Source organism: Camelus bactrianus, chromosome 18 (assembly GCF_048773025.1).
Source record: "Camelus bactrianus isolate YW-2024 breed Bactrian camel chromosome 18, ASM4877302v1, whole genome shotgun sequence".
In the NCBI taxonomy this organism is placed as follows: domain Eukaryota; kingdom Metazoa; phylum Chordata; class Mammalia; order Artiodactyla; family Camelidae; genus Camelus; species Camelus bactrianus.
This window is the reverse complement of record NC_133556.1, coordinates 7,822,464-7,849,159: the sequence shown is the minus strand read 5'-3', so window position 1 is coordinate 7,849,159 and position 26,696 is coordinate 7,822,464. Positions and strand designations below refer to the sequence as shown.

Below are 26,696 nucleotides of genomic sequence, written 5' to 3'. Positions count from 1 at the left end.
TTTATTTCTGTCAACTTTTGTATTTTAGCCATTCTAATGGTCATGTGGTGGGACTTGTTTTAACTGCATTTCTCTAATGTCCAATGACCTTTTCATTATTGGCTGCTAAGATATCTTTTGTGAAAGTCTGTTCAAAAGTTTGCCCATATTTTTTTCTGTCGGGTTATTGGCCTTCTTGTTGATTTGTCACAGTTCTTTATATATTCTAGATATGAGTCCTTTGTTAGATGTCTATGTATTGTCAATATTTTTCTGTAACTTGCCTTTTTTACTCTTAATAGTATCTTTTGGTGATGAGAAATTCTTGCCTTAAGCTAGTCACTTTGTCAACCTTTTGGTTGGCCTTAAACTTTATGGTTAATGATTTTGTGTCCAGTTTAAGAAATCATAACTTATCTTGAGCTTGTGAAGCTGTTCTTTTATGTTTTCTTCTGAAAGCTTCACTCTTGTAGCTTTGATACTTAGATCTGCCATCCTGCTGACATTGACTTTGATGTTGGCAAATTATCAAGTTTCTTTGAAATTCATTTTTTCCTCGATAGCCACGCACGTGACCCAGCACCATTTATTGGAAAAGGTCATTCTTTTCTTGTTGTACTAAAGCTTCACTATAGGTATAAATCAGGGAACATATAGTTGGGGGCCGATTTCTAGACTCCTTGTTCTGTTCTGTCAGTCTGTTTTCTGTCCTTTCACAAATACCACCTTGTTCCCTTTTCTATGATTTTATAGTAGCTTGTGATTTGGTATCTGGCAGTCTAAGTCTTCCAGCTTTGTTCTTTTTGAAGATTCTCTTGGCTTTTGGGGCCCTTGGCATTTCCATATAGCTTTTAGAATCAGCTTGTCAACGTCCACCAAAACAAACAAGCAAAAAAACCTGCTGCGATTGGATTGACTCTGTAAATTAGTTGGCATCTTACAATATTGAGCCTTCTAATCCGTGAACATGGTTTTATCCCCCTGGGGAGGTCTTTTGAAGGGTTTATAATAATAGCAACTAAAGACTTGTTGAAGAGGAGCAGTTACAAGCAGCGCATCCTCTTAGTAATAATCATAATGATTTAAAAAGTTGCTCTTTCGTCTCCCCTCCTGCTCACTCCTCAGCCTTCACTCTGCTGGTACCTCTGGGCAGAGCATCCACACCAGGGCAGCTCCTGATGGGAGGGGACCCGGGGGATGGAGTCTGAACTCGGGGGGCTCCCTGTGCCCCTCGTGCTTCGCTCCCTCATGTAATACAGCGCCCCTCGTGTTGGATGGGAATTTGCTTCTCCTTCTGCCTCCCAGAGTGCAGAGGTAGCGGCCCAGTCCCATCAGGTCCCTCGCTCGGCGCAGGGCCCGTCGGAGCGAAGACGCTCGGAGAAAGGCTGTTGAATTAGTAAACCCTGAAGCTGCACGTGTGTCTGCCTCTGAGGCAAACTGGCTCGCAGGCTGGGTGTGGCTTACATTAAAATTTAAAAATCTTTTAAATTAGAACATTGAAAAGTCTGGCAGCGTCACATTAAACTCAGACTTACGGCTTCTTTTGGAAAAAAAAAAAACCAGGCTACCTCGGGCCTACGGTGACACCTGCCATCAGTGGCTGGGGCTGAGTGGGGCCGCCCTTCTCCGTGGGGCCTGCACCACAGCCCCTGCCCACCAGCCAGCCTGGGCTGCCCTGCTCATGGCCCTGAGGACCCCCCTGACTCTCCCCACACCCCCTGCAGCTAGGCTTCACTTGTGGCGCCTGAGGGTGCTTGAGAGAAAAACAAAGCTTTTCATAATGGAACATTTCAAACAAACAGCGAAGCGCAGAGCACAGGAGAGTGAACTCGTGCACCTGTCACCCTGTTTGAACAGCTGTCCCCTCCCAGCCAGTCTTGTTTCCTTCCCCCCTCTGCTGTTCCTGGCTTATCCTAAAGCATATGATTTCATAGGAAATTGGAAATTTGCATATGAAATTATATGGAAATAGGGACTATGAGAATATTTCCATCCTCTCAAGTCCAAGGACTCCCCGTTTAAACCCGACCCAGCGCCATCCTCCCTCCCCCGGAAGTCCGCAGTAAGTCTCGGCATCCTCAGGTACAGCAGCCTTGTTCATAGTTCCCAGAGTGACTAAGGAATTTTTGTAACTGTTTTTTTTTAAAAATTCAAGATCAAAACCCATTACATTGCAGTTGATTACTAAATTTTATGTCTTTTTTAGGGGGGGTCAGGTATATTAAGGTATAATTTACATGAGGTAAAATTCACCTTTTTAAAGTGTATGTACAGTTTGATGAGTGCTGACAGGTATGTGCAATTGTGTAACCCGTGTTACGGTCAAGATACAGAGCACTCCACACCCCAGCAAGCTCCCCTGCCGCCCAGGTCCCCTTACAGCCGGCACCCCTAGCCCCCACCTCTGGCAACCACTGATTTTATTTCTGTCCCTGTGGTTTTGCCTTTTCCAGAATGTCGTGCAGATGGAATTGTTTCACTGCGGCCTCTGCTGTCGGGCTGCTTCCCCCTAATGTATCGTAAGGTCTCCCTCCATCCTGGCGACTCCCTCGCGGCATTTGTATCGAAGAACCCAGATCACTTGTTTCCTGGAGTTTCCCACAGTCTGGAGTCTGCTGACTGCATCCCACTGGGGGTTGCTTCTGAAAAGCCACAAAAGAGCTCATTTTCCTAGTGACCTTTGACTGTCGGCTAGTTCTCAACAGAAAGGCCAGGAAAGCCAGGCGTCAAGGCTGCCGACACCGGCTCTGTCTGCCTTTATCTCCCGAGCGCCAGCAGATAGAGAGTGAGCTGTTCTTTCCACACCCAGTTCAGGGCCACTCTTTATAGAGAGAGGGTCCTTGCCTCTGCCAAGCATGAAAATAGAAATACAGATGAGTTTTTACAAAAAGAACAGCATGAGGAAAGGCCCCTGTGGACGTGGAGGGTGGACAGCACCCAAAGCCTCCCCCATGGGTAGAAAGGGCGAGGAGGTGGGCTCAGGGCATCCACGTTGCTCCCCCAAGCCCAAGTCTGGGTTTTCCGCTGCCACCTGGCCACTGAGGCACCTCTCCTGTCTATGACATTGGGGTAGTTTTGCCATTCCAGCCAGTGCTCAAAACCTCGGATGTGACCTGTCTGGGAAGGCCATGAAAGTCTGATGTCATTGGGCCTCCTGACCTTGCTGGCGTCACCGGGGCTCTTGGTGCTGGTGGCTGCGTCTCTCTGGGTCAGGCGCCAGGGTGCGGGGACACACGGCATCTGTGGGGGCTCATGTGCAGTTGGGGGATGTGAGCATGGTGCAGTGGGTGATGTTGGAACAGCCCAGGGCAGTGAGAGTGCAGAGGAAGGGCGCCTCTCCACTGGGGGGCGTGTCAGGATGGGGGGCCCTGAGCTGAGTCTGACAAGCTGAGTAGGAAGCTGGGAAAGGGCCGTATGTGCAGAAGCCCGGGGGAGGACTGGCAGGCCAGCTGTCTCAGGAAGCCGTGTCCTCCCTGCCTTCTGTCCGTGGAGAGAGCTGCTGGTTTTGGTTTAAGCTCCAGCAAACCACTTCGCTTTCACCAGAGACAGTTTTTACAAACCATTAGCTCTTTGCCCCACGGCTCGGGGACAGCCCTGCCCATAGTGGAGACGTCTGCCCTGGTTCAGCCAGCCTGCCCCTGCTCTGCCACCATTGAGTACCGGGCCTCAGCTCTTGTCCCCTCTCCTGTCATGGGTGCCTGCTGTTCCTGGGACTGGACAACTTGTCGCCATACACTAGGCTCTGGGAGGGAGCCATTCAAAAGCAGCTGCCCCGTGCGTCACCACAGGCAGGGGAAGGTCCCAAAAGAAATCAGTTCCGCTGCGCAGAAAATTAAATTTGAGTTGCACTTTTCAGAAACCCTTCTGAGCGTTGCCTGGGACTAGACACAAAATGAGTCACTCTGGGATATCGTGGTTCATCTCTGTCCAAGTGACTCAGTGCTTTTGTCCATCCTCCGTCTTGGCTCTGCCACCCGGCGGGCTGCAGTTAACTTCTGCAGCCAGAACCAGAGACACTCCTGCTCCCAGTCTGGGGCTGGAGAGCCCTAATTGGAACCTTTTGTACTGTATTCCGGAGCCACATGGTCTCTGGGCTCTGAGCCTGGGCCAGCTACGGCCTCTTCTGATGGGCTGTTCGTAGTTGGGTGCCTTTGAAGGGGGGCTCCCTACCTGGAAACGTCTCAGCTGCCAGCGTGGTGTCCACCTTGCAGGGCGTTCCCTGCACTGCGTGGTGGGAGGCTGAGATGTGCCGGTTTCACAGCACACTCTGCTCCTAGGTGCCTGGGCCCAGTGTCTTAGGCTCTGTTACCCACAGTTCTTTTGTAGGGAGGAAGATGGGGACCAGATCTAATTTAATGTGATTCTGAGGTGCCCGGGCAGCGAGATGGATGTGCTTCCTTTATGGAGAAGGGGCCCTGCCCTAGGAACCCGCACCACTGCCTTCCAGTGTCCAGAAGAGCTTTGTTCAGCCCACACGACTTCCTCTTTTTTTCTTTTTCCTTCATGGGAAGGGGGAGGATGTGGGGAGAGAGGGCTCTGATATAAACAGTTACCAAGGAGACCCGAGCAGGGTTGGGAAGGTTTTCTCCCTCCCTCGGTCCATATAGAAGGAGGAGGGGTGTGTGCCGAGACGCAGGGGCTCACGGGAGGTTTCAGCCTTGAGTCCCGGTTCCTCCCCGCCGGAGCCGCCAGCTGCGGCAGCGTTCCCAGTCTCACGGGGACAGGCGGGCAGGGGCTCGGCAGGGCTTCGGAGAGGACGGGGGTGTCCAGGAGGATGTTCAGAGTCCTCGGGCCAGTCTGCCCGCCCCGCCAGCACTGGTAGAAGATGGACAGGGCCCGACCTCTGAGACGCTGGCTCCCAGCCTGCTTCCAGGAGAGAGCAGCAACCTGCCTTTTCCCGCACGTCCCAGAGTTGGGAGTCAGAAAGCATGGGGTGCAAGTACTCATCTTCACAGGACGAGCCCACCCTGACAAGGTCAGTTCTAGACAGTGTCCAGGCAGACAGTGTGGATGCCCGCGGGCTCCCCTGCTGGGGTATGGATGGAACTTGTTCCTGGGCAGGGCCGCCAGGAGGCACGAAGAGGGCGCTGTATAGAGTTGACTGGCAGACTCGGGTCCCTGGGTGGAAGGGGCACTCTGGGGCACGGACACCCTGGCCCCTTCAGTCCTGGCTTGCAGGCTGCGTTTGCAGGAAGGGTTTAGACTGGAAACCAGGAAGGCCCCAGCCACCCACTCTTCCGCCTGTGGAAGTTCAGGTTCTGAGTGCAAGTCCCAGCGTGCAGCATCAGTTGTGGGGGACGGGGGCGTGTAAAGCCAGCCAAGGGCACCCGGGTGGGCAGGACCGTCCTGCCGCTGCCCAGCAGGCCAGTGTAGCCAGTGGGAATGTGCAGAGCCTGCCCTGAGCTGGGCAGTGGCTAGAGGCACGGACAAGGGCTTCCCAGTCTCCTTGGGTTTCCCTTTCCCCCTCGTGGGTCTGCAGGAGTGACCCACCTTCCCCAGCGGCTAGAGCTAGTGATGAGACCAGTGCCGGCCTTCAGAAGTGCTTGTCCTTCTTGGGAGCATCCTTCCCTGGGCGGCGGGGGCCCTAGCACATCTCGCCTGCCCTCTGACTCCCCCAGCCAGACCTGTGTGGAGGGCTCCCCTCTCTGCTCCCTCACCGCCAGCTGGAGCGTCTGTCCCATGCAGTTGCATGGGGGGCACCCATGCCCTCCTCCCCAGAGCTCAGCCCCCACGAGCTGCGTGGGCCTCATCCGGGAGCCCCTCGGCACCCCTGCCTCTGTGGCTTTCCCTCCTGGGAGCCATTTTCCATCTCTGAAAAAAGACCCCAGCTCTTCCAAGAGGCTTTCTCTGGTTTCTTTGGCCACAGTCCCTGCTCCCTCGGAAGGCCCAAGATGTAGTATCTGCTCCATTGTTTGGTCTTCACACGGCCCACCTTGTGCCCCTAGGTGGCTTTGAAGTCACAGAGCGACCCAAACAGCTTTCTTCATCCAGAGAACACCCCTTTTATCCCCAAGAGTTATCCAGGCTGCAGGCACTGTGCATGGCACCAGGGCGACTGCAGGAGCCAAGATGCAGTTTCCAGCGAAGGAACCCAAGGCTTGAGAGGCCCAGCTTATCCGGTCACAAGCCTGTTTGGTGGCAGAATCCGAGTCTCTGCCCCTGATGTGTGGCCCCTCCCCTTCCTCCTGGACTCTGTGTTTCCCTGGACTGGTGATTGGCCCCTGGGAGGTCCAGGCCGCCTCATTTAGTCTCATGCCCTTGGCATTGGCGGCGTCCACCCCACCCAGGCTGGTGCACATCACCTGGAGATGCAGGGAAGGCAGCTGGCCACTCGCTGCGTGGTGAGGGTGCCGCTGGTCCTTTCGCGAGGCCTTCAATCCACCTTCCTCAGATGTAGCGTCTATGGAAACCTCTGTCCTTTGAGAAAGATGAGCTTTCCACAGATGTCAGACCCTCTCAGGTGGGTAGGGAGGCTCCAAAAGCCTTCTCCGGCCACCTTGGCCAGCCTACGAGAGGTGGAAAGGGAGCGGGCTTGCCGGGCGGTGGCGCTGCTCTCTGGAGAGCACGAGTAAATGTGGCCTGAGGGAACGGGGCGGGGGGCGGGGGTGTTAGGAATCCCAGGAGCCTAGCAGGGGAGCGGGGGTCTGTGGGGTGAGAATGCTCTGGGCAGAGGTGATGGCGTTGACAGAATTCTGAGAACCGTCATGGAGGGATGGTGTGTGGATGGGAGTAGCTGGGAGGCTGGAAACAGTTTCTGAAGGGACTTGTGTTCCCTGTCCTGTGGGTCATGGAAGCTATCCAAGGGTTGAGAGTGGAACAGGGCAGTGGCATGGTCCGAATCTTACCTGGGAGACTCTCGGTTCCTGTGAGGTGGGGACTGGAGGAGAGACAAGGCTGTGGGGACCATGGCTGTGGACGGTAGGGGACGGGGGAGTGAACGTGACCCTTCTTTGTTCTCGTGCTCTCACATATCCGGGGGGTAGGCCCTGGCCCTGAGAGGTGTTGGATTTGGAGTTACCGCTGAGGACACAGGAGGCCTCAGAGCCTGGGTCCTGCGTCTTCCAGCCCCGGCACTGGGCCAGAGGCGGCTGCTGGCGTGGTCCCCAGGGAATGGGTGCAGGAACACCCCTGGTGCCCCACGTGCCTCCCGTGCCCATCAGACACTTTTGTTTTGCAGGACCTCCTCTGTCAAAGACAGCAGCTTCGTGGAAAAGATGAAGAAGACGGTGAGGTTTCTTTCTCTCTGTGCTCTTCCCAGGGAGTCTTGGCCTTGGTGGGCATGCGGGGGCATCTGGCAGGAGGCCAGCCCCATGGACAGGAGGGGGCAGTGGGAACCTGGCCCCGCTTCCCTTGTGGGTGCGTTCTCCTCCCACCAAAGCCTCAATGCTGCTCTGCTGTGGGTGGGACAGTTTACTCTGCTTTTTAAATATTTACTTCTTGAACAAACGTAAGAACAGACTTCCCCTCTAACTCAGACGCCGCCCCGTCTCCTCCCCCACCCCAGATCAGGCTCTGTCCCCTAGCAGATGTAAACCTCACATATCTGCGGTCACAGCACAGCTACAATTTTATCTGTTTGGTTTTGTTTATTTAAGTATTGAATTTCATGACAAGGTACTTCATTCATGTGGTTAAAATTTGAAACATAAACTATTCAGTGGAAAGCTTCTCCTTCCCCTGTTCCTCATCACTGTTCTTAGTATTTTATAGATCCTTCCAGAGCTTCTTTATACACATGTAATAAAAAACAAACATAGATTTTTATTTTACACTTTTTTAAACACGAAAGGTGGCTTATTATATACACTGTTACAGACCTTAATTTTTTTTTTCACTTACTATGTCTTGGAGACCCTTTCACAGCAGTTCAAAGACACCTCCCCCATTCTTTGTATATATATATATTTTTTTTAATTGAAGTATAGTCAGTTTACAATGTTGTGTCAATTTCTGGTGTACAGCATAATGCTTCAGTCATATGTGAACATACATATATTCATTTTCATATTTTTTTCCACCATAAGTTACAAAATATTGAATATAGTTCCCTGTGCAATACAGTATATATTAATTAGTATCTGCAAATCTTGAACTCTCAATTTATTCCTCCCCATTCTTTGTTATAGTTGCATGATTCCATGTGTGGCCACAAGTACTGACTTTAACACTGTCTTGTTGACAGGCACTCAGAGTATTTCTAATCTTTAGCTCTCATGAACAAGGCTGCTGTGACTATCCAGATCAGTTTGCACATTTGCAAATACAGTAAAATCCCAGAAGTGGAATTGTTGGATCAAAAGGAGTATGCCTTTGTGATAGAAGTTGCCAAATTGCACCCCAGTAGGGGTCACCCCAGGGCACTGTCACTAGCAGTGTGTGAGGAAACCTGTTCCCCACAGCCTTGCCAACAGTTTTTTGCAAAGGCTGGGATTTTGCCAGTTTTCTAGATTAGAAAAAATGCTCTCTCTGTGTAGTTCTAATCTGCATTTTTCTTATGAATGAGTTTAAGCAAATTTTCATGTAACGATGGCATTTTTTTAAATCAATTCGTTGTTCAAATCTTTTGCTGTTTTTTTCTGTTGGGATTGATCTTTCTTAGGGACCCCTTAAAATTATTCAAGAGATTAACCCCTTGTCTGTGATATGAGTTAAAATTATTTTTCTCAGTTACTAATTTGTGAATAATTCAGCTTACTTTGTGTACGTGTGTGTGTTTGGTTTTGTCGTGTAAAACTTCCCTAGTCCATTTTACTATTCTTCCTATGATTTCTGGACCATAAATAGTTAGCTACTGTTTTATATCCTGTTTTGCTCCCTTAACCTGATTTCATAAGCATTTTCTTCTTTATTAAGTAGTTTCTGTAGTGATTATTATAAAATACTTTTTAAATGATTTTAAAATGATTTGTAGAAAATCCAGAAAATGTAAAAGCTATGAGAACACTTAACAGCAATTGTAAGTCCTACATTTTATGTGTCATTTGTACCTATCAGTTAGGGCTCGGTGCAAAACCAGAGACCCCCCTATGCATTTTGGACACTGGAAAGGCTGCTGCAGAGAAACCTCCTGTCTACATAAACAGACTGGAAGGCAGCCTGTGCCTCACTTCCACCTCTCAGATCTACAAAAGCACGTTCAGTTGCCTGGACCTAATTTGCTGCATCCCTGGCTGCAAGGAGCCCAGGGAATAGAGCTCGGGCTTTTCCAGAGCCGCAGCAGAGGGCTCCGTAGGAGGAGGGGAGGGTGAAGAGCCTCCGAGCCATGTGGTACCTCTCCCTGTTCTCTGGGTTTGTATAAAGCATATGTATTCGTTGTCTAACACCCAGAAAAACTCACCTATAATCCCCCATTTGGAGATTCTTGGTATATTTCTTGCCCATCTTTTCCTTTATACAAATACATGCACAAACAAAATACACACATATACATATGTGTGGAGGTATAAGACAAAACTGAACTATGCTATACATAGTCTTTGGTCACCTTCTTTTTTCACTGAACATTATTTCTGCTTTTTTCACACGTCACTTAAAAATCTGTCCAAAGCGTGATTTTGAGCAGCTTGTGTGCGTAGGATTTATCTTGACGGCTCTGGCTGGAGTCAGCTGGGTGGCCTCTGACCCCGTCCGCTGCAGTGGCTGTGGCAGTGAGATGCTAGTCCCAGAGTGACTTAGAAAGGACGTGAAGCAGGAAGGAAAGAAGGTGCCCTTGAGGGACCCACCTGCCCCCGTGGTCCCCTGGAGTCTCCAGTGACACCTGTGGCTCTTGGCCCCTTCTTGACCCCGTGTGTCTGGCCATCCCTAGGGCAGGAACATCATCGTGTTCTACGGCTCCCAGACGGGGACCGCCGAGGAGTTTGCCAACCGCTTGTCCAAGGACGCCCACCGCTACGGGATGCGGGGCATGGCTGCGGACCCCGAGGAGTACGACTTGGTGAGCCCCTTCCTCCCCAACAGTGCTGTTCCAGAGCATTAAGGAAGTCATGTCTGGATCATGGAGACACTTAAAGGGCTGAGTTTTCCCAAGGGACAGACAGGAGTGGGTGTCTCTTGTCATTTGTTCCAGCAGCCAGGTGGCCCCGGTTTTAAGGACATTAAGAACACCTGGCGCAGGTGTGCACGTGTGCTCCCAGCACTGCTCGCACTGTGGGCGTTACAAGTGCTGGGCAGGTGCAAGCAGAAGGGACTGGGGCACCTGGTGGATTAGGTGTGGCTCAAAAAATGAAACGGTCTCAGCAGGTCAGGAGAGAAACTGTTCCCATCCCCCAAACTGCAGTGACACAGGAGCTGGATTGAGGAGTCGGGGGAATCTGGGCTCTAAGCCTGCTCTGCCCTTACTGCCCGTGACCCTGGGCGAGCCTCCCACTGAGAGCCTTCCTTGCCTCGTCCACAGATGAGGGACGAGGGTGTTGGACAGGCCGTCCCTGGGAACCCTTCAGCTGGGCTTTGAAATGAGGCTGTAAACTCATGTGTCCGGGCCTGGAAAGGGGCCAGGAGAGCCTGAGAATTGGGGGAAAGGCCCCCATTTGGAGCTGCAGGAGCTCTCCCCCCTCCTGTCAGCCGTCCTCCACACGTGGCTCCTTTGAGCCACACAAGACTGTGTGCAGTGTCAGTCCCCAATTCCCCACCCACCTGACCCAGCCTGGCTCTGAGGGCCGTGGGGGTGGGAGGTAGGCTCACCTTGCTCACTATTCTCCTGGCATTGGCTCCTTCGTCCTAACCTTTGCCGGTTATGGCTCTCCAAAGTGCAAGAACCTTCCAGCAGTCTGTTTGCCTGTTTCTGGGGCAGCCAGGCCAGCGGCCCCAAGTGCAGGCAGTGGACAGGAAGGGGGAGTGATCCTTACGCAAGCAGGAGGGGTGAGGCTGGTGGAGAGCAGGTGGTTCTGGGAAGGTGCCCCCATGAAATTGCCCTCCTGCTTGTCCCCTTCTGAGGTCATTGTCAGTCATCACACAGGCTGTTGCTACTCCAACAAAATGACAAATGAACTTTCCCTTAGAACCACTCTCTCCTGAGTGCCAGCTGCTTCCCCCGTGTGCCACTCCATCTCTCAAACCAAACCACCCCCACCTACTCCCCTGCCTTTGGCCTTGGGGATGGGCACCACTACCCATCCATCTTTGGCCCTGGGTCTCGAGTTGGCAGACAGTTGCTTAGGAGTTCGTGCGAACCTAGGTCCTCCTGTGCCCCAAGTTCCTTGTGGGACCATCTGGTTCTCCCGCCGTGGTCCAGGGCTGATGCCCAGGGAACTGTGTTCCAAGGGCCAGCTCATGGCCCGGAACCCAGCCTGCTTCTGCCTGTCAGTACCCCGCACCCTAACCTGTGCTCTTCTGGACCTGCTGTTGCCTTTGCTCTTGAAACGCACTCCATCCACTCGAACCCTGGACTTGCCTGTCTGCACCCGTATTGGGAGCACAGACCCAAAGCAGACCCAGTCATGATCGCTGGGCTGGGCCCTGACCTTGTCCCTCCAGGCCGACCTCAGCAGCCTTCCGGAGATCGAGAATGCCCTGGCAGTGTTCTGCATGGCCACCTACGGTGAGGGGGACCCCACTGACAATGCCCAGGACTTCTACGACTGGCTCCAGGAGACAGACGTGGACCTCTCTGGAGTCAAGTATGCGGTGAGTCGCCCGTGTGGCCTGTGGTGGCCTCTGGAACCCCACGTCTGAGAGAGAGTCCTCCAGTCCCCACTTCATTGTGATCAGCCGGCGTGGGTCGCGGTGCCGGGATGGGGCCTTCAATCTAAGGGCCTGGCAGGCAGCTCGTGGCAGGGAACCCGGGAAGGCTGCTCACGGGACAGCCCTCTCTTCTGCCCGGGCCTCGCACTAAGGACTTCTCCTCCTGTGTCCCCGCCTCAGTCTGCTCTGGGGGCATTTGCTGCTGGAGGCTGAAGGCAAGAAAGGAGGGGCGGGCTGACAAAGATCAGCCAGGCGAGGAGAGTGGTGGGGGGAGCGCCCTGCTACCTCCAGGGTCAAGGCCGAGGTGGCTGTGGAGGGGCCTGGGCTGCTGGTCACTGAAACAGAGCCACCAGCGGGTGCGAGGTGTCTAGCAGGGACCGCTGACCACTGACCTCTCATCCACACAGGTGTTTGGCCTTGGGAACAAGACCTACGAGCATTTCAATGCCATGGGCAAGTATGTGGACAAGCGGCTGGAGCAGCTTGGAGCGCAGCGGATCTATGAGCTGGGGCTGGGTGACGACGATGGGAAGTGAGTGCCCCCCAACAAGCCCCGCCCCGGCACCCCCACTCCGGCTGTCATGTGTCAGGAGCCAGATTCAGACTGGCTGGGGTGCAGGAGAGGAGGGCAGAGACACAGGGTCAGCGCAACTCCAAGGCCTGCCTCAGCACAAGGGAGGCTGACCCCTTTGCTTAGTCACACATCCCCCACCCACGGCTTCCCCAGCTCAGATAGGAGCCGCCTGTGGTTCCTGTAGACCCTCTGGATGCTTCCTGATGCCCTGGGTTACAACACTGGGTGGGCTGATGTGAAATGAATCCTCAGGCTTGGGGCACAGGGGCCAGAGTCTGAGCTGCCTCGCAGCCCCATCGGACGCCCAGGCTGTTGGGGAGCCAGCCCCACTTGGGGTCTTACTTCCACGATTGGGCTTCCTGGGGCCTGGCTCATCCCCTCTCTTCCCCAGCTTGGAAGAGGATTTCATCACATGGCGAGAGCAGTTCTGGCCGGCCGTGTGCGAGCACTTTGGGGTGGAAGCTACTGGAGAGGAGTCCAGGTGAGGGTGTGCCGCAGGTGGGCGGGGCTGTAGTTGATGCCTCCCGCAGGGGAGGCTGGCCTGGTGGGTGCAGTGGGGCTGGGGCCAGAGGAGGCTCCATCAGGGTATGGGAGAGGCCCAGGCCCATGTCTTCCTCACCTTCTCACAGCAGCGCCTCAGGCCTGGCAACCCCAGGCTCCTCCGCCCTCTTTGCGCTGTGCCGGCCCCTCCCCTACCTCCCATGCTCACGCATGTCCTTCCTTATAGGTCATGTCTGGCCACACACACCTCCCCTCATGACACATCCTGTCTCCTCACAGTCTCACTCCCTCCTGTCTTGGGACCCCCTCACCTCACCCCCGGAGCCTCCTGGCCCCCTTCCCAGCCCCTGGCCTTATCCTGGGTCTCCCCTTTACAGCATTCGCCAGTATGAGCTTGTAGTCCACCCAGACATAGAAGCAGCCAAGGTGTATGTGGGTGAGATGGGCCGTCTGAAGAGCTATGAGAACCAGAAACCGTGAGTAGAATGTGGCTGGGGGCCAGGCTGTCTCAGACGCCCAGGATGGCAGACAGCTGGCCATCCTGTGTCCCCGCAGGGCCTTTCCTTTCAGACCTCATCCCATGGGGCTTCCTTATCCCTACCTTCATCCAGGAGTGATCGTGGGTGGGCGCACCCAGATTTCCATCTGCACCTCACAGGAGGGCATGAGGCCCAGAGCAGGAAGAGACAGGAGGCTGCTCCAAGCCCAGGGCCCTGGGGACCCGTCCGCTCCTGGTGGTCTCTCAGTCCAGGGTGCAGCCTTGGGGAGACTGGCACTTGCTCAGTTTGTACTTAATTTGCTCTGACAGCTTTCCCTGTAAATACTCTGGGTGGGGGATGCCCACCAGTCCCTGGACCAGAACATAGAGAGTTCGGCTCTGGGTCTAGGCTGAACTTTGGCAAAAGGGCTCACTTCCTTAAAATCTGCCTCAATATATGAACTTTTTGTCCAAAAACATTGTGTTCATCTTTTGGGCCCCTGATGTGCCCCTGAGCGTCACCCAGATGCCTGCAGATGCCTTGAAACACTGGCATTTGAGACCAGCGGCCCCCCTGTTGGCAGCTCTGCTGTAACTGTTGTAGGAAAGCTGGACATTTCAGTGACTTCACAGGGTGGAAGTTTCTCTCCTGTTTGTGTACAGGCCAGGGCGTGTGGTGGGATGGAGCTTTGCCCCACAGTCACTCGGGACCCAGGCACATTCCGTCTTGGGGAGCCACCTTCGAGGGCCTGGTCCTCCTTGTGCTCAGCCCCCACAGTGGGTACAGAGTGTGGAGGGTCCCCCAGGTTTTTAGGAACCAGCCTCAGTTTCCATGTCTGTAAACAGGGACACTGATAACGTAGCTCTGCCACCTTGCTGGGTGCTGGGAGCATTTCCTGGGATTGGGCTGGAGAACCCTTTACCTAATTGGAGAGGTTTCCTTGTGGCCTTTGAGGTTCCCCATGTTCTATGTGGCCAGAAGGGTCCCTGGGGACAGGGAGATTCAGACTGAAGACCTGGCCAGTCACTGAGCTGCCCTCTCTACCCAGCCCCTTTGATGCCAAGAACCCATTCTTGGCTGTCGTCACCACCAATCGGAAGCTGAACCAGGGAACTGAGCGACACCTCATGCACCTGGAATTAGACATCTCAGATTCCAAAATCAGGTACCAGCTCCACCACCCACTCCCCAAACCCAGCACTCAGGCCTCTTGTTTGGGTTCAGAGCCATCTTCCCCCTCCTCCTAAGCCTCGCATCTCCCCTAGGTATGAATCTGGGGACCATGTGGCCGTTTACCCGGCCAACGACTCTGCCTTGGTCAACCAGCTTGGTGAGATCCTAGGTGCCGACCTAGACGTCGTTATGTCCCTCAACAATCTCGACGGTGAGTCCTGGGACCAAGGCCTCCCTGCCTGCCGGGTGTGAGGCGGCTGGTGGGAGTGGGCCCCTTGGCAAGGCTCGTAGGTTGAGCTTCTGCTTGGGCTTAAAGCCTGGTGCCCTACAGGCCCTTACATCCAAGACCCCAGAGTTATAGGTTCTGGAACAAACTCGGAGGGCAGGGGGCAAAAGCACCTGTAGGGTCTGGCACTGTCCCTTGAGTGGGATACTCCGTAGAGGTGGGGGGGGGCCTGGAGACAGAGCCAGCCCTGGCTGCCCGCCCAGCGCCACGTCCTGTGGGGAAGAGGGCCACAGCTGGCCACTGAAGGCCGCCTTCCAGCTCCAGGGCCTCCATCTCTTCACCTGTGAACTTGGGGATCAGTCAGCGATCCTAATAGTCCTTTGGGTCCATTCAGGGTGCCTAGAGTGCAAGAGGCACTGACATGAGGCAGGGCTGCCCGGGCCTCCCCGGGGCCGCCTGAGCCTCTTGCTCTGAACCCCTCGGCGCCCTCCCCGTCCACCAACCTGGGGTCCAGCTCCAGCCCAGCTCCGCCTGGTCCTGCCCCACTCACTCTTGTCCTTGGTGCCCCTGGCCCGGCTGCTGCTTCTCACCAGCTTTAGAGTCAGCTCGTAAGAGGAGCAACACAAAAGGGGGCTGATCGATACCAGAATTCACGGTGCCAGCAGTGGACATGCAGCGGTGCGCTCGTGGGCCTGTCTTTCTCACTCTAGGGGGCGTGCCTTTTGTGCCATCAGAGGTGGGATGTTGCTGGGGGCGGGGGGGCGGGTAGTTGGTGCTCACGCTCCCCGCATGAGAATCTGAGCCCCCATGGGGAGCCCTTCACTGCCAAGAGCTGCGTTGAGAGAAGACTGTGGAGGCTCAGAAGTCAAGGCAGAAGTGGGGCTTTAGAAAAGGCACCCACACCTGCCCCTGTAGTGCGAGGCCTGAGCCCTGGTTCCTGGACCCGCAGAAGAGGGTGCTGGGGTGCTAGGAACACCTGTTCCTTGATGTGGGTGCTGGGTATGTGAGGACGTTCAGTTTGCATGTGACTTGTACACTGTATGTAGGTCATACTTCAGTAAGAAGCTCAAACTCCTCCCCAAAATAGATGCAAACCCCTGAAGTCCTGGGCCAGGCCCTCTCCTCTGTGTGTGTTCGGCACCCCCTTGAGGTTCTGCGGGGCTCATTTGTGCACAGGAATAAATGCCCCTGTAGTCATGCCTCTACGAGGTGGACTTACTCCTGGGCCCAGTCCTGCTTGAGCCTGGTTGTGGGGAGGGGTCAGGAAAGCCGACCTGTTGACTGTGGCAGCGGAAGGCTCCCGCAAGGGGTGGGGGGATTCCTGTGCCGGCAGCTGGACCTGAGTGTACAGGATGCTACCCCAAAACCTTGGCCTTTGGGTGTCCCATGCACCGACCTCCACTTGTGTCCAAGCATAAAAACTGACCTGGAGGTGGCCCTGCTGTGACAGCTGAAGGCTTAGTATTGGCACCTTATAGGAGCCCCTACTGTGGACCAGGCCCAGCCCACAGGCAGGCAGGACCCACTTGGGAAGTTCTGCCCTTGAAACCCTCTCAGAGCAGCTCTTGGCAGGGCAAGGGCCCCCGCAGGGGCTCAGATTCTCCTGGATAAAGAGAGTGACCGCCAGGCCCCCCCCACACCATCCCGCCCGTGAGGAAGACTGTCAGGCCTACAGTTCGAGGCTGGCCGAAGGCCTTAGCCTTTGCCCCAAGCCCAAGAAAAGACCAGAAAAGCCTGGCCTTGCTTCCAATGCCAGCTACGCTGCCTGCTTCCTGAGGTTTCACCCACCCCCATCCCATGATACCCGGCCCATCTCAGCTGTGGCCGCTGACCCCAAGCCTGCCTGCCCTCTCCTTGCAGAGGAATCTAACAAGAAGCACCCGTTCCCCTGCCCCACCTCCTACCGCACGGCCCTTACCTACTACCTGGATATCACCAACCCGCCACGCACCAATGTGCTCTACGAGCTGGCCCAGTACGCCTCGGAGCCCTCGGAGCAGGAGCAGCTGCGCAAGATGGCCTCCTCCTCGGGCGAGGGCAAGGTAGACCTGGCACCCAGAGTGCCACCGCCTCAGCCCTACACTGCAGTTCCCACCCATCCCCCTGCTGCCTGGGCCCCGCCTCAGCCCTGTCCCCTGGGCCCGGGGCCCCCTCGCCCGTGCCCCACCTCCATCTCTGTCTTCTCCAGGAGCTGTACCTGAGCTGGGTGGTGGAGGCCCGGAGGCACATCCTGGCCATCCTGCAGGACTCCCCGTCCCTGCGGCCCCCCATCGACCACCTGTGTGAGCTGCTGCCTCGTCTCCAGGCCCGCTACTACTCCATCGCCTCGTCCTCCAAGGTGGGGGCTTCGGCCCACCTGCTTATAGAAGACAGAGTGTTGGCTCCTCAGAGGTGTCCAGGGACCCTGGGCCACTGCCCCTGCTCTGCCCAAGTGTCTGGGGCAGTGCGCTCAAGACTCCTGGGCTATGTATCCTGTTGGCTGGAGTTTAAGACTGTAAACTGCTCTCCGGCCCCAGTGCCAAGAGCCGGTCAGGAAAGCTGCCCAAAAGGGGTCTTTGAGGAGGTTTGGGTGCTTTGAAGGGTTTGAAGAGGCCCTGAGCAGGGACCTCATGACAGGGTGGGTGGAAGGAGGGCAGGAGCCTCGGGCACACAGCCGCACTCACTCCTGTCCCCACCAGGTCCACCCCAACTCCGTGCACATCTGTGCCGTGGCCGTGGAGTATGAAACCAAGTCTGGCCGCATCAACAAGGGCGTGGCCACCAGCTGGTTGCGGGCCAAGGAGCCAGCCGGGGAGAACGGCCGCCGGGCCCTGGTGCCCATGTTCGTGCGCAAGTCCCAGTTCCGCCTGCCCTTCAAGTCCACCACGCCTGTCATCATGGTGGGCCCCGGCACTGGGATCGCCCCCTTCATGGGCTTCATCCAAGAGCGGGCCTGGCTGCAGCAGCAGGGTGAGTGGAGGGGCCGGGGCCGGGGCAGGGCGGGGGCGGGGGGCTTCAGGCTCACTCGAGCCGCGCTGCCCCAGGCAAGGAGATGGGGGAGACGCTGCTGTACTACGGCTGCCGCCGCTCTGACGAAGACTACCTGTACCGTGAGGAGCTGGCCAAGTTCCACAAGGATGGCGCCCTCACCCAGCTCAACGTGGCCTTCTCCCGGGAGCAGCCCCAGAAGGTGAGGCCGCGGGCAGGCCGCCTGGGGTGCAGGGGGTGGTGTGATTGGCCCTCCTCACAGGCGCCCCTGGTCCCCCAGGTCTATGTGCAGCACTTACTGAAGCGGGACAAGGAGCATCTGTGGAAGCTGATCCATGACGGGGGTGCCCACATCTACGTCTGCGGGTGAGTGAGGGCAGAGGCTGGGGTTCGGCCTGCCTGCGTGTGTGTGCGTGTGGAGGGGGGGGCCTTGTTTGGCCGCTAGTGCCACCTCCTTCCTGCCCCCAGGGATGCTCGGAACATGGCGAGGGACGTGCAAAACACCTTCTATGACATTGTGGCCGAGCAGGGGGCCATGGAGCACGCCCAGGCCGTGGACTATGTCAAGAAGCTGATGACCAAGGGCCGCTACTCCCTGGACGTTTGGAGTTAGGGGTTGCCTGGCTCCGCCCTGCCCCTCACACCCTACAGACTTGCTTCCCCGTGTAATCACTTTCCTTACTCCCTTCTGCCAGTCTCTGCCCAGGGAGGCAGGCCCAGTGACAGAGACTGCTCCAGGCCCGAGACGTGCCCTCCGGACCTGCCAGCCCCAGGCTGCGTGGCCAAGGGTGCCTGGGCTGGTTCTTTGGGAACACCTCAGACCTCTGGGGGCCAAAAAGAAGGGGCTCCTCCTCTCAGCTGAGTGGGGCCTCGCCCCTCCACATGATTTTCAATGAGTGTAAATAATTTTAAATAACTTCTGGCCCTTGGAATAAAGTTCTGTTTTCTGTATTTGCCTGGCATTGTTTACACAGATCTAGGGGCCTCCACGTGGGTGTCCTTAACTCAGACCCCAGAGAGACCAGCAGCTCAGGAGCCCCAAGACCCAGTACTGTGGCAGCACAGAGCCTGTGCCCCTGCCGTACCTGCAGGAGAACACACACTGAGCCACTCCGAGCCTCTCGTCCTTTATTGAGGCCACTGGCCCCCAGCTCCCCGCAGGGCAGGGACATAGGCCCAGGTCTGCATCACCTTCGGGGCCCACAGAGCCCACAAAACCCAGGGGAGAGCAGATGAGACCCTCTCAGACGAGGGGAGCCCTGACCCGCTCAACACATGGGGCACCAAAGCCCCTTCCGGGCCAGGGGTGTGGTAGGGAGCTGTGCTGGCAGGCAGGGCGAGGCCCCGCCTCATTCTTTCTTGCTCCCGTGCTGCTGGTTGTGGAGCTTCTGGTGTACAACCCGCAGGGTGGTAAAGAAATTCCCGAGGAACAGGAGGAGGAAGGGGAAGCCGCACATGAGCACCTGGGGGAGGAAGCAGAGTTAGGATGGAAGCTGGGCCAGCCCTCCCGCGTCCTCTCCAGGCGCCCTGGCTCACCTGCCACTCCTTGCACTCGGGGTCCCGGGCCAGGTTGAACAGCGTCAGCGCGTTAAAAAGCTGCCAGAACTGTGAGGGAGGAGCTTTTTACACAGTAGAACACAGTCCCAGCTGTAGCCAGGGCTGGGGACGGACAGCCAGGGGGACAGGGACACAGGTACAACTTACGTGTCCGAAGAAGAGGAAGGGCAGCAGGAAGGTGAGGCCCCGCCACATCCAGGACTGGAAGCCCTCTGCAGGGGCACAGCAGGGACAGAGACGGACCTGTCACTCAGACCCAGGTCAAGAGGAAAGGACGTCCCCTTCCAGCTCCCCCATCAAGAGTCCAGAGAAGCGTGGCCACGCCCAACTCACCCACAGTGAGGTCCATGGTGTGCCGCTCGCCCAAGGCCCGCAGGCGGTACAGACAGCCGCTCTGGTAGTAATACTGGAGGAACTGCACAAAGCCTGGGGGCGAGGGATCATCAGGACTGGGCTGGAGCCCCCGGTCCCTTCCCCACCCTCCCCAGGAGCCAGTCCGGAACTGCGCGGGGACCTCTGAGACACTCACTCTGGTACATGGAGAAGGACAGGAACTGGTTCCGGAACTTCTGGTACATGAGGCCGTCTGGCCTAAGGCAGAGAGCAGAGAGAGGTGTGAGGGCTCGGGGACACCATCTCTCCCTGCTCCGGCTCCCCTGAAGGCCCTGGGACCAAGCCAGCCTACTCACCATGTCAGCATGACTCCCGACAGGAACGTGGACACGTAATGATGGAAAACCCACCAGCCTTTGATCCTGCATCAGGAAGCCGCCATCACTCCTGTCCCCTCAGCCCCCAGAATCAGTGCTCAGGGACAGGAAGTGAGGATGAAGTGGGAAGAAACCAGTACCCCAGCCAATTCCCACTTCTCAGGGGCCATGGCAAACGCCCCACTCTAGGGCAGCTGTGGTGTGGGTCCCCCCACCACCCTAGGAGCCTGGGCCTGGGTCCCCCCACCGCCCCAGGAGCCCGGGCCCGGCCCTCGCCCACCGGGAGCCGTTGTTGATGAGGATGCTCTCTCGGATGGTCAGGGTGCAGTAATACCAGACCAGCAGGAAGTTGAAGGCAGCGTCTGTCACCCTGGGGAGGGGTACAGAGGGCTGGTGTCTGAGCCTGGCAAGGGCACAGTGTGCAGCGCTGTGCAGCAGACACCCACCTGGAATTGAGGAGGAAGCGGCAGGTGAAGGAGATGAGGATGAGGATGATGGTGAGGTAGAGCTTGAACTTCTCATACTCGTCTTTGTAGGCAAACCTGGGGGTGGGGGGCAAACACTGTGGGGCAGGCTGGGATGCTGGAGGGGCCACCCACGCCCCCAGACACATCACTGTGGGTGGCATGGGGCCCGCATGGGGGAGCAGCCCTGAACCCCAAGCTGAGCCGGGGAAGCTGGGGCACAGGGAAGGGACCTGGGGGGCCAGAGAGTAGGGATGAGGCCCAGCCCCTGATGACAAATTACTTAGCCTGCTTGCTCAAGAGTGTCACGTTGACGTTGCCCAGAACCAGGCTCAGGTACAACCTAGGGGAGGGGGCACCAGGTGAGGAGACGCTCTGAATGAGAGGGCAGCCAGAGGGCATAGAGCCCCACCCCAACCCGGCCTCCCCAAGGCCTCGGCTTAGAGGTCTGACCCCGCGGAGGCTGCAGACTGACTCCATGGAAACAGTGATGCCCGGACTTCCTCCCTGCCTGCTCCTGAGTAAATCAACAGACCAGCCCTGCCTTGTCCACAACCGAGCTCGCCACCTCAGGGGCTCAAGGGCAGCCCGGCTCTCCCACCACATGGCAGCAGGGCCCACACCTCAGATCGCCCCATAGGCCTGGGCAGTGACTCAACACCTACGTGCGTGATCACCGTCCAGCACCCGCCCTCCGGTTCCTGCCACCTCCAATGACCCGCGGCCCCCAAGTCCACTGCAGCAACCCACACCCAACGACCACAGCACAACCTCCTCCCAGCCCAGAAGGGCCTCCTCGGAAACCCTGGTCGTATTCTGACCCCTGAGTGCCCAGCCTCCCATCCAGAAGAACCTTCTCTCTCACTAAGGCTCGAAGGCCCTCCTGACTCTGGTCTCCCTCCCTCCCTGAGCCAGCTGAGTTCCAAGCCCTACTTAATGGCACGTCAACCACTTTCTGGCCAACCCCGTAACCACCAACCAGCTCCTTGCGTGGCCATCACCCCCACCAGCTAAGCGCATCTTTCTCGGCCAGAGAAACTCCAAGAGATGACGGAAGGTCATAGTCATGTACTAAGCAGCTGCACCCATATGGGCTCCAGTTCACATTCAAGTCACATGGACAGGCTCAGAGTGGTTCCGGGGCCTGCCTGAGGCTGCAGAGAGATGACGGGGCACAGTGGGGACTCAGACCAGGCTGCCAGGCTGCCTCTCAGCATCGCCATGAGCTCCCTCTCCCACTCCCAGAGGTGGTCTCGTCCAACCGACTCCCAAATCCTCCATCCCGTCCCTCTCTGGGCAGGTGACATCTCCCCTGCCTGCCTCCTCACCCTCCCATCCCAAATGACAGGGACTTCCTTCCCATCTCCAGGGACTTCCCTCCACAGCTTAGTGCACCTCTTCTGGGTCTCTCTCCCTCGGGTGGCCCCACTCCTCAGCAGCTTGATATGCTCACGTCTTCCCTATGTACAAAGTAACACATACATCCGAGCAAAAGCCAGCCCTCAACCCTCATGCCGATTTCTAGTTACTAGTTTCTCCTTCCATTCACAGCCAAGCCTTTGAGGCATGGCCTAGACTTGGCTGTCTCCTCAGCATTTTGGTTATCCCCAGTATCAACTTCCACCCCAACCCTCCTGTCAAGTGGTTCTCTCCAAGGTCACCCTGACTTCCAGGAGACATTTCCCCATCCATATTGCATTTGACTGCCTGCCCGCCCACCCCCCGCCCCGGGCCAGTCTGATCTGGGGCTACTGGCCACTGCTTCCTTCTTGGGACATGCTCTCTCCCAGTTGTCTTGCTGCCTGCCATCTCTGCTGGATTTTCTTCCCTAAGCCTAGGATTCTGCCCTCTCTCCTGCCGTCCCCCTCGGTTACTGCAGCTGACCTCAGTGCGTATTTGACCTGTCACTCTCCCCTGCCCACTGAGCCAGGAAGCTCTGCAGGTTGGCTCCCCCTCTGGTATCATTGAAACCTCTCACCTCCCACCCCAAGCTCTGGCCTGGACACCTGCTCTTTCCAGCTTCCCACGTCTGCCTGGCTTACTCCTCTTTATCCTTCATGACTCAGCTGAGGCATCACCTACTCCAGCAGGCTTTTTGTGACCTCCCAAGCAGGTTAGGTGCCCCTCTCTGTGCTCCCCCCATTCCCTGTACATGCCCCAAAAAACACCCATTGCAGTGAGCTGTCACTGTCACTCAGGCTGTCTCTAAGATAAGACTGTGCCTGACTGCTCAGCCCAAAGAGGGTCCAGGCAACATTTTCTGACTGAATGACCAAGCAGAGGAAGACCATGCTTCAGGCCTCTCTCCTAGGAGTGGCTGTGAACTGAGCTTGGGGAAGGAGTCTCACCCATTCTTCTTGGGCAAGTAGGCCTCCATATCAAAGAAGAGGCCTTGTCGCTCCTTGATTTGGTTCTCCAGCTCCTGCGCGGCCTCCTTGGCCTCTGACGGGAGGGAGGGTTTGCATCTGCAGTCGGGACCACAGAAGCCAGAATCAGAGCCATGTGTCACACCTGACACCTGTGGGGCAGGAGAGCAAATGCAGCCCAGAGAGGGGAGAAGCCATGCCCAGGGACACCCGAGAGTCAGCTACTCCCTACCTCACCAGGTCAGACACCCACCCACAGTCCGAGGCCAGGGAGTATGGGGGGATGAGGAGGGATGGGGGGATGGGGGAGTATGGGGGTTTAGGTCCTAACTTCTTCAGGACAAGGGCCAGCTCCTGGAGCTGCTTCTTCTGCCGAGTGATGGAGCTGGTACAGTTGTTCTGCAGCTTGGTCAGCTCCTCCAGCTTCAGGCGGTACAGCCGGTGGGTCTCCTGGGGACCATGTAGGGGAAAGGCTCAGGCTGGTTAGGGGGTCCCTGAGCCAGAGCCTGCTGGGCAGGGGGCAGGGCACAGACTCCCCCAGAGTTCCTTGGGAGGGTCTCAGCAGGAAAGGAAGCAGCCAGCTGTGCCAGCCCAGGGAACTCCCTGAGGTTACTCTCTCTCCAAGGCCCGCAAGGAGACAGGGTTCTTCCTGCAAGTCCAGAAGCCCCCACAGCACCCCTGTCCCAGAAACAGACTAGTTCGCTGAAGATTTTTAGTCTCAGTACTTAGTTGTTCCCACCCCTCTCTGTTCTATCCTGAGTCTGGATTCTAGGCCCACAGGTCCACCTTCTGGACCAAGCAGGCAGCTTAAAGCCATCCCTGGTCCTCTCAGATCCTCCTGCCTATCCAGCCTGCAAATGCAGGGGGAGCTGGGTTTTCCAAGATGCCTGCTGCTCTGGCACTCCCAGCAACTTACCCCCAGGTAAAAGGTCATCAGCCCTTGGACCTCCTGCTACAAGACCATTCCTCTACCATTCCCCTTGCACCTTTGGCCCAAGGCTTTCCAGAGCACTTTGCCCCGGTGGGTAAGTATTGAGAAGGAACAGCCTGAAGACTGGGCAAGGGGCAGTGGGAGGAAGGTCAGGCAGGGACTGAGGCCGGAACAGTGGCACCCAGGTTAGGAGACTAGGTCTCCTCTGCTCAGGACTCTAGGGAGAGGCACTAATGGTGGCAGCTTGGCCAAGCCAGGGGGCAACCAGGCTTCAGTGTGGACAGGAAAGGACTGGAACCAGTCCAAGGGAGGCAAAGGGCTGATCAAGTGTCCAGCTGGCATGGGCTCTACCCTGTCTGAGCCTTGTTTCTCATGCCTAGGAGGGGCCACCACACCCCTCAGAACCCAGCGTATGCCACCTCAGCCTACCCCCAGCCACCACCCTCTACTTTCAGCATCTCCATAGAACAGCACGGTGGCCCACTCAAGTCAGATCTAGACAGTTCCTCCCCTGGCTTTCCACTGGTCTTAGAGAGACTCCAGTCCCAGCCAGGCCCATGAGGTCTCTTGGCAGGGTCTTGCCCACCCACTTCTCCCCTCATTCTCTGCAGCAGCCACGTGGTCCTGTCTGGGTAGGTGTTGTCCTTCACCCTGGATGAGCCTTACCCAACCAGTCCAGGGACTTCACCTAAACACCACTTCCCCTGGCCTAGGCCGGGCTCCCCAGCCGCACTCAGCCCAGACAGCTCAGCCCGGTGGTGAGGAAGACGCTGCTAACCGCACTGGCCCGGCTGGCGCCCTCGGCGTATCTGGTCAGTGACTGACTCAATACTGGCCCGGGTTTGCTCGGACTCTCCTGGGAGGAGACCGGGTTGGAGTCGCGCCTCTTAACGAGGCTCCCGAGGTTCACCCGGGTCAGTGTGGTCACTCTGGGGTCGCGGCGGCCGCGCTAGTGAAACGTACAGCCGCCGGACATTCATTTGAGGCCAAGAGGAGGGTCCAGCCGGGAACACCAGGACCCTGGGCCTCGCTGCCCTCAGGAGCGACGCCAAAGTCCTCGACCGCTGACCCCGAGGTCCCCGCTGCTTGACCCGGGGCCATCCGACCCCTGACCCCAAGCCAGATAGACATGGCTCGGGACCAATAGGAGTCCGCATCAGGGCTCACCTGGATGCCGTGGAAGTCCTGCTGCAGCTCCTCCCAGTCCCGTTGGCAGTCGCCCAGCGGGCCTGGAGGAGGGGGATGCATTGCTGCCGGGCCGCGGGCCGGACGACCAGAGCCGAGGACAGCGCCGCAACCCCGGCGGGCCCGAGGCGCCTCCGCCTCCGCCGCCTCCGCCCCTGTCCGCTTCCGGGCTCGCGCCGCCACGACTACCAATGGGAAAAGGCCTGGAGCAGTGAGTGCTCTGGCCCCGCCCCCTGCCCGAGCCAGTCCGGACCAGGGGCGGGGCCTGGGCGGGGCCACGTGCGCTGAGGACCGCTCGCCGTGGGCGGTACCGGGCCCGGAGGGAGGAGGTGGCCCCCAACCTGGGCTCCAGGGGTCGTGCCAACCGCGTGGTGCAGCCAGCAGTGTCCTTGCCTGTCGTGCTGGGAGTAAACCAAGGCCCAGGGAGGTGACACCTGCCTCACTTTCGTCCTTGAGAAGCTGCACTTCTGCGGGGAGGATGATTCTGAGCCTCTTCTCTCACTTGGATTTTTACAGGGGCCTCTTTACTGTCTCCCTATCTCCAAGTTCTCTATTACTGTCCCTTCACACAGCCACCACACTGCCCTTAGTAAAACACAAGGCTAATCCCCACCTTGTCCCTACTGAAAACTTTCCAATGGCTCTGCCCTGCCTACCAGGGGGTCCCTAAGCCATCACTCTGCAGCCCTCCCAGGCTCTGCTCCAGCTCAGGTCCTGACTAAAGCCTGCACTACCTGAAAAGCCCTTATCCCTCTGGCAAAACCCCACTTCTTGAGAGTTTGGGCGTCTGTTGGGGCACCAGGGGCGGGGGTGTGCTCCTTCAACCCTCTGCAGAGAATCCTAGGAGGCGACATAGTGTTCATCTCTTGGTCCTCAGCCCCACCCAGGTGGCAGGGAATATTTGCTGAATGAACATGGACCGACATCCTAAATTCTCCATCAGTCCCTTTGTGCCCTCTCCTGACTCCAGGCTTGTTCTGTGTGCGCTGCCAGCATTCAGAAATGCTTTCTGAGGAAAACACCCTTCAAGACCTGTGGAAGTTCTAAAAACCTGGGTGTGATGGATGGGAGGGTAGGAATCTCTTCTTGGTGAATATAGCCAGGCAGACATGAGTTGGGAGCAAGGAAAGGAAATCTGTACAGGCGGTGGACCACTGGGAAGAGAGAGGAGCGCTGGGACTGGGGATGAGGCAAGGGTGTGCCCTTGTGCCAGGAGCCTCTCATAGCTATGAAGCCTGGGGCCTGGGCCAAGGCTGGGCCTGGCATCTCTGGGGCTGGGGGATCTCCGCCCATGGGCAGGCATTGTGACACCCACTGTGGCCCAACACAAGGCTGGGGGAACCCTTGGAGCTCCCACCAGGCAGCCTCCAAAGGATCCATATCATAGGGGACATGAGGGACAGCTGCTCTGGCAGCCAGATGCTCCTCCAGAGGCACCCTCAGGAGTGCAGTGGGGTGGTCCAGGATGCCCCAGGGATGGGGATTCTCACTGAGTCTCAGCAGAGCGCACCTGCTGTGTGGTGTGGGAAGAACCTGGGAAGAACCAGGGAGGCTGACACAAGGCTCCAGGCAGCAAAGGCACCTGGGAAGAACCAGGGAGGCTGACACAAGGCTCCAGGCAGCAAAGGCCTTCTCATTCCACATCCTGGTTACACACCCTGGCCCACTACCCACAAGAAGCCTCCAAGCCAGGTTCTTCTAGACCCACAGCTGGGCCACAGAGAAGATCAGTAGAGTGGATCCAAGATGTCTGTGACGACGTCTCCAAGGATGACCTTCTCCCACTCTGACAGCTGAGCCACCAAGGCCCGATTTGGACGCATGTTGTTTTTACACTTCTTGACGTAGGCCCAGGACCTCTGTAAACCCATGGAGAGAAAGCAAACTTCAGGATTGGACCTGGCC

At 57.0% G+C, this 26,696-nt stretch overlaps 3 protein-coding genes across 15 annotated transcripts in view; 1 reads left to right on the top strand and 2 right to left on the bottom strand.

Moving 5' to 3' along the window:
* The window catches only part of POR (cytochrome p450 oxidoreductase), a 52,846-nt gene extending 34,317 nt beyond the window's left edge, over positions 1–18,529 (top strand). For 3 of the 4 annotated variants that reach the window (XM_074345879.1, XM_074345882.1, XM_074345880.1), the window contains exons 3-16: positions 7,157–7,205; positions 9,785–9,913; positions 11,452–11,601; positions 12,066–12,190; positions 12,624–12,713; positions 13,111–13,209; positions 14,261–14,377; positions 14,478–14,596; positions 16,472–16,653; positions 16,800–16,949; positions 17,290–17,560; positions 17,635–17,780; positions 17,859–17,944; positions 18,047–18,529. In XM_074345879.1, the coding sequence (XP_074201980.1) occupies positions 7,157–7,205; positions 9,785–9,913; positions 11,452–11,601; positions 12,066–12,190; positions 12,624–12,713; positions 13,111–13,209; positions 14,261–14,377; positions 14,478–14,596; positions 16,472–16,653; positions 16,800–16,949; positions 17,290–17,560; positions 17,635–17,780; positions 17,859–17,944; positions 18,047–18,191 (1,858 nt within the window). In that variant the 3' untranslated portion in view covers positions 18,192–18,529. Of the gene's footprint in view, positions 1–4,666; positions 4,955–7,156; positions 7,206–9,784; positions 9,914–11,451; positions 11,602–12,065; positions 12,191–12,623; positions 12,714–13,110; positions 13,210–14,260; positions 14,378–14,477; positions 14,597–16,471; positions 16,654–16,799; positions 16,950–17,289; positions 17,561–17,634; positions 17,781–17,858; positions 17,945–18,046 lie in introns of those variants that run through there. The other variant, XM_074345881.1, reaches the window with a different exon arrangement.
* A 160-nt stretch (positions 18,530–18,689) lies between these two features.
* TMEM120A (transmembrane protein 120A) lies at positions 18,690–26,258 on the bottom strand. 2 transcript variants are annotated; one of them, XM_010972545.2, is made up of 12 exons: positions 24,774–26,258; positions 23,007–23,125; positions 22,658–22,774; positions 20,593–20,652; positions 20,292–20,387; positions 20,126–20,215; positions 19,825–19,890; positions 19,665–19,726; positions 19,469–19,561; positions 19,283–19,347; positions 19,115–19,183; positions 18,690–19,041 (listed from the first exon to the last, which is right to left on the bottom strand). In XM_010972545.2, the coding sequence occupies exons 1-12, from the start codon at positions 24,852–24,854 to the stop codon at positions 18,928–18,930; spliced, it is 1,032 nt and encodes a 343-aa protein (XP_010970847.2). In that variant the 5' UTR covers positions 24,855–26,258; the 3' UTR covers positions 18,690–18,927. The 2 variants fall into 2 exon arrangements, with proteins under 2 accessions (XP_010970847.2, XP_074201991.1); XM_074345890.1 differs by lacking the exon at positions 20,593–20,652.
* A 140-nt stretch (positions 26,259–26,398) lies between these two features.
* The window catches only part of STYXL1 (serine/threonine/tyrosine interacting like 1), a 109,317-nt gene continuing 109,019 nt past the window's right edge, over positions 26,399–26,696 (bottom strand). For all 9 annotated transcript variants that reach the window (XM_045508384.2, XM_045508385.2, XM_010972331.3 and 6 more), the window contains one exon: positions 26,399–26,650. In XM_045508384.2, coding sequence (XP_045364340.2) covers positions 26,519–26,650 — 132 coding nt within the window. In that variant the 3' untranslated portion in view covers positions 26,399–26,518. The remainder of the gene's footprint in view (positions 26,651–26,696) is intronic.

Excerpts from the sequence above, each read along its gene's own strand:
- TMEM120A (XM_010972545.2), bottom strand. The coding sequence starts at position 24,854 with ATGCATCCCCCTCCTCCAGGCCCGCTGGGCGACTGCCAACGGGACTGG. Across the intron at positions 20,653-22,657 it reads TACTTGCCCAAGAAGAATGG|GTTGTACCTGAGCCTGGTTC; the intron begins GTGAGACTCCTT and ends CCCCTCCCCTAG. Across the intron at positions 19,348-19,468 it reads CACCATGGACCTCACTGTGG|AGGGCTTCCAGTCCTGGATG; the intron begins GTGAGTTGGGCG and ends GTGCCCCTGCAG.